This window comes from Dioscorea cayenensis, chromosome 17, assembly GCF_009730915.1.
Source record: "Dioscorea cayenensis subsp. rotundata cultivar TDr96_F1 chromosome 17, TDr96_F1_v2_PseudoChromosome.rev07_lg8_w22 25.fasta, whole genome shotgun sequence".
Taxonomy (NCBI): Eukaryota; Viridiplantae; Streptophyta; class Magnoliopsida; order Dioscoreales; family Dioscoreaceae; genus Dioscorea; species Dioscorea cayenensis.
In genome coordinates this window covers 4,652,817-4,656,567 of record NC_052487.1, presented here as the reverse complement: position 1 = coordinate 4,656,567, position 3,751 = coordinate 4,652,817, and the positions used below count along the sequence as shown (strand labels likewise).

At 40.7% G+C, this 3,751-nt stretch overlaps 1 protein-coding gene across 1 annotated transcript; it reads left to right on the top strand.

Annotated features, from left to right (window-relative positions):
- Positions 1–1,008: 1,008 nt before the first annotated feature.
- Positions 1,009–2,520, top strand: LOC120281046. Its single transcript, XM_039287989.1, has 2 exons — positions 1,009–1,182; positions 1,285–2,520. Exons 1-2 carry the CDS (start codon positions 1,009–1,011, stop codon positions 2,518–2,520), a joined length of 1,410 nt encoding a protein of 469 aa, XP_039143923.1.
- The last annotated feature ends 1,231 nt before the right edge of the window (positions 2,521–3,751 follow it).

The following is a 3,751-nucleotide window of genomic DNA, read 5'->3' as shown; positions in this document are numbered from 1 at the left end:
CTACAACATCCACTGAAACTGACAGTGAGTACAATGAGGTAACAGAAAATGATCTTCTCACAAACTATAAACTCATAATGAACAGATTTAATGATATGATGTTGCAAAACCAACGCTTGGAGGAAGAGTTGAGTATATGTAAAGAAAAAGTCGTTCAATGCTCGAGAAGACCTTGGACTCCATGGATAAGGGTAACGCCAAGCTTGACGAGATTCTTTCAGCTTGGAAGAACTAGTAAAGCCCGACATGGTATTGGGTATATTGGAGAAAGCTCAAGTGTCAAGACAGAAGATTCGTGGAGTTGTGTTTGTCAAGTCAACTGCCCAACAAAACGTTAAAGAAAAATAAGTAAAAGCAAGGGAAGAACCTAAAAGTGAAGTGCCTACATGCTTTCATTGTGGAGAAACTGGCCACATAAGACCCAAGTGCAACAAATTGAAAGAAGACTTGAAAAAGTGGAAGAATAATTGGACATGAAGAAGCAATCATTAAAAAGAAAAGTCGAGGGAAGACTGCTGTAATCAAGAAATTGTGGATTCAAAAAAAGGTGAAGTACCAAGAGAAGAAGAAGAGTCCTCCAATTCAGGGTTTGAAGATGGTGATAAATCGACAGGTACAACATTATGGTACAACAATCAATATGTTGACCGAGGTCCTATGAAGTCAACAAGCAAAACACTCCAAGGAGTGAAAATCTCTTGATGTCTCTCAAAGTTAAGAAAAAAAAAGGGAAATAAAAAGGAGGGAAAATAAAAAAAATATTCAAAAAGGAGAGGGATTATTTTTGAAAAGAGATTTTTTTTTAAAGGGTGCCTTGGAAGTTATAACTAATTAATGGGGGCATAAAAACCCTAATATCCCAATTTGTTTCCAAAGATTGTTTTTGAAATCAGGAGAGAGAGAGAAGAAAGAAACGAAGACAGTGAGAAAAAAATGAGGACGAAGAGGATGGCCCGCCGTGCTCCACCAACCCCACAAGAAATTGCTGCCCGAATTGCATAAGTAAGGATGAGAGGGACTGATTCTGGTGGAAGCCCACCAAGGAGAGAAGAATCAGAAGATTTTGGGAAAGCGATTGTCCCTTATGTCTCCCCTCAGGATGATAGCAGAAAAGTAGATACACAAACATCGTCTCAAGATGTGCCTTCAGGCGTCAAAGACAGAGATGATCTTTTGAGATGGGTTCGTGAGTCTTTCCCAGGAGCCTATGTTCAGAGAACAGAGGAAGATGAACAGGAGGACTCCGCTACAGTTCCAGTAGGAGAAGGTTCAGAAAAGTAACAGGCTAGGGATGAAGATGCTGCAGAAAAAGAAGCAGACCGAGCACAAGCAGAAGAAACTGTTGGAGAAAGAAGTACAGATGCTCCCACTAGTGCTGAAGAAGAGGCTGCTACTATTCTAAGTGAAGTTCTGGGTGATCTACACCGACATGCTGAAGCACCTATAGAAACAGAACATGTCACAGCACCGGTTATAACATCTTCTGCAACATCCGACAGTTCACATAGTTCTGATGAGATCCCACTCAAAGATCGTGTTGCCCAGATTGCTAAAGGGAAGAAAGTAGCGTCTGAAAAGAAGGCCCAGTCAAGGAAGAAAACCCAGAAGAAGGAGAAGGTTAGCAAAAGAAAGTCTTTCTCTGATCCCGAAGTAGAAGCTTCCCCTAGGTACAAGAGAAGGTGTACTGAAGCAGCAAAACAGGGGGAGAAACCATCAGCAAGCTCTAAGAAAGAAAAGAAGAAGAAAGCAACCCAACAGGCAAAAGACAGTGATGAAGACAGATTTTATGACAAAGCATCCAAGAAGAAGTTTGAATCTGTTGAAGGGAGAGGAGTTGTGGTTGAAAGGATGATTGATGAAGGAGCTTTTGAGAAGTATGGCTTGACTGAGCTGCTGCAACAAAAAAGTTTATATAAGTCTGCCACTTTTCCAGAAAGCTATAGTTTGTCTTTAGTGCAGGAATTTTACAGTAATTTACTACCATCTGACAAAGGCATTACTAGAGTCTATGTTCGAGGTAAGTGGATCCCTTTTACTCCCACTTGTCTGAATAAATTCTTGGAGTTTAAACCAGAGGTGAAGGGAAACTATGAAGAAGGGCTTGTGTTGAATGAAGAAGTTCTGAAAGAGATCACTAGAGGAAGGACAGAGTCATGGGGAGAAGAGACAAGACTCCCAGCATCCAACCTTACGGCCAAGTACAATATTCTGTTTAGACTTGGCATTCAGAATTGGTTACCAGCCCCGCACAATTCCAACATAGTGAAGGAGCTTGCGCTTTTATTGTTTGCTGTTGGTACTGGCAAGAAGTTCAATCTGGGAAGGCTGATCTTCCAAAATATTGTAAAAGAAGTCGATCGCACAAGCTCCTCAACATCACTTGGGTATCCCGCTGATCTGTCCGCAAGATTTGTTACAACATGGAGTACAACTCGGGAAGGGAGAAGCAATACAAGAAGAAAGAAGTCGAAAATTTCTCAGAAACTGTCAGCCCAGGTAAGAAGATTGATTTACCTGTAGGAAGGGTGTCTCCACCATCAATGCCTGAAGATGAAGAAGAGGCAAATCTATTGGTAGAAGAAGAATATGAGAAGATGTTGAAAGAGCAACTAGAAGATGTGGAGAGAAGGCAATGAGTATTATCTGCAGAATTGTTCATCATCGCCCGAGCTGTAGCGTAAGATTCTATCTCGCCCGGAAATTCTTGAGAAGAAGAAGAAGAGAGAAGATGATGGCCACGACTCGTGGGGAGATGAAGACCGTGAAACCTCGAAGATAGGGGAGTTCGTCAAGATGGTATGACAAAGCTTGCAGTCAGCTCATGAAGACTTCAGCATCAATTATGTCACAAAGGGGAGAAGTGTGCTTGCACCGGATCGACTAGTTATTTGTTTTTTTATTTCTTGGGCATTTGAACATTTAGTCTTATTGTGTTGAACATTGTTATGTTTGTCGAGCTCATTATGGTTAATCGTATTTTTGTCTCACTAGTTGCAGCTTTTGTAATATTTTATCAAGTATTTTGTAAGCAACTAGATGATATCTTGTGTCAGTCCTAGTTTCTATTCTCAGTTGATGTTGTACCTGGAAGTTGTAACAGTACGGGCTTTAGTCTCGTGTCCGTGTCGGTGTTGTAAATGTAATCGTTGTAACAGAGTCAGTCTGCGCAGTAAGCGCTTGTGTCAAATTATGCCAAAAGGGGAGATTGTTAGTGCAACCACACTATTTATTGGCATGATTTGACACCTAGACCAAGTGACGTGGCAACCAAGGTGACAAAGCATAATTGATGATGTGGCAAGCATGGTGACATGGCAAGGAGACTTGGAGTGCAAGGCAAATATCTTGAAGATCTTGGTGGATCTATTTTTAGTAAGTCTCTAACATGGAGTCAAATATCTTGAAGATCATGATGAAGCTATCTTAAAGATCTTGGTGGAGTTATCTTTGGCAATGCATTACAACTTGAAGACAAGATCATATCAAGACCATATTTAGGTGATTTGATTGAAGACTAAATATGGTGGAGCTTAATTAAAGAAAGATCTATTCATGGTGTGAATGAAGATATGATTTGAAGAATCCTTGATGAGAATTATTGAAGTCTATTAACGGCAAGATTTGAGGACCAAACTTGGGTGAATTGAAGATCAAGTTTGGAGAATCTTTGAAGACCAAATTTAGGAAGATTGAAGACTAGGTTTGGCAAGTTTTATGAAGACGCACAAGGACGCGGCGCCCTTGCGAGGGA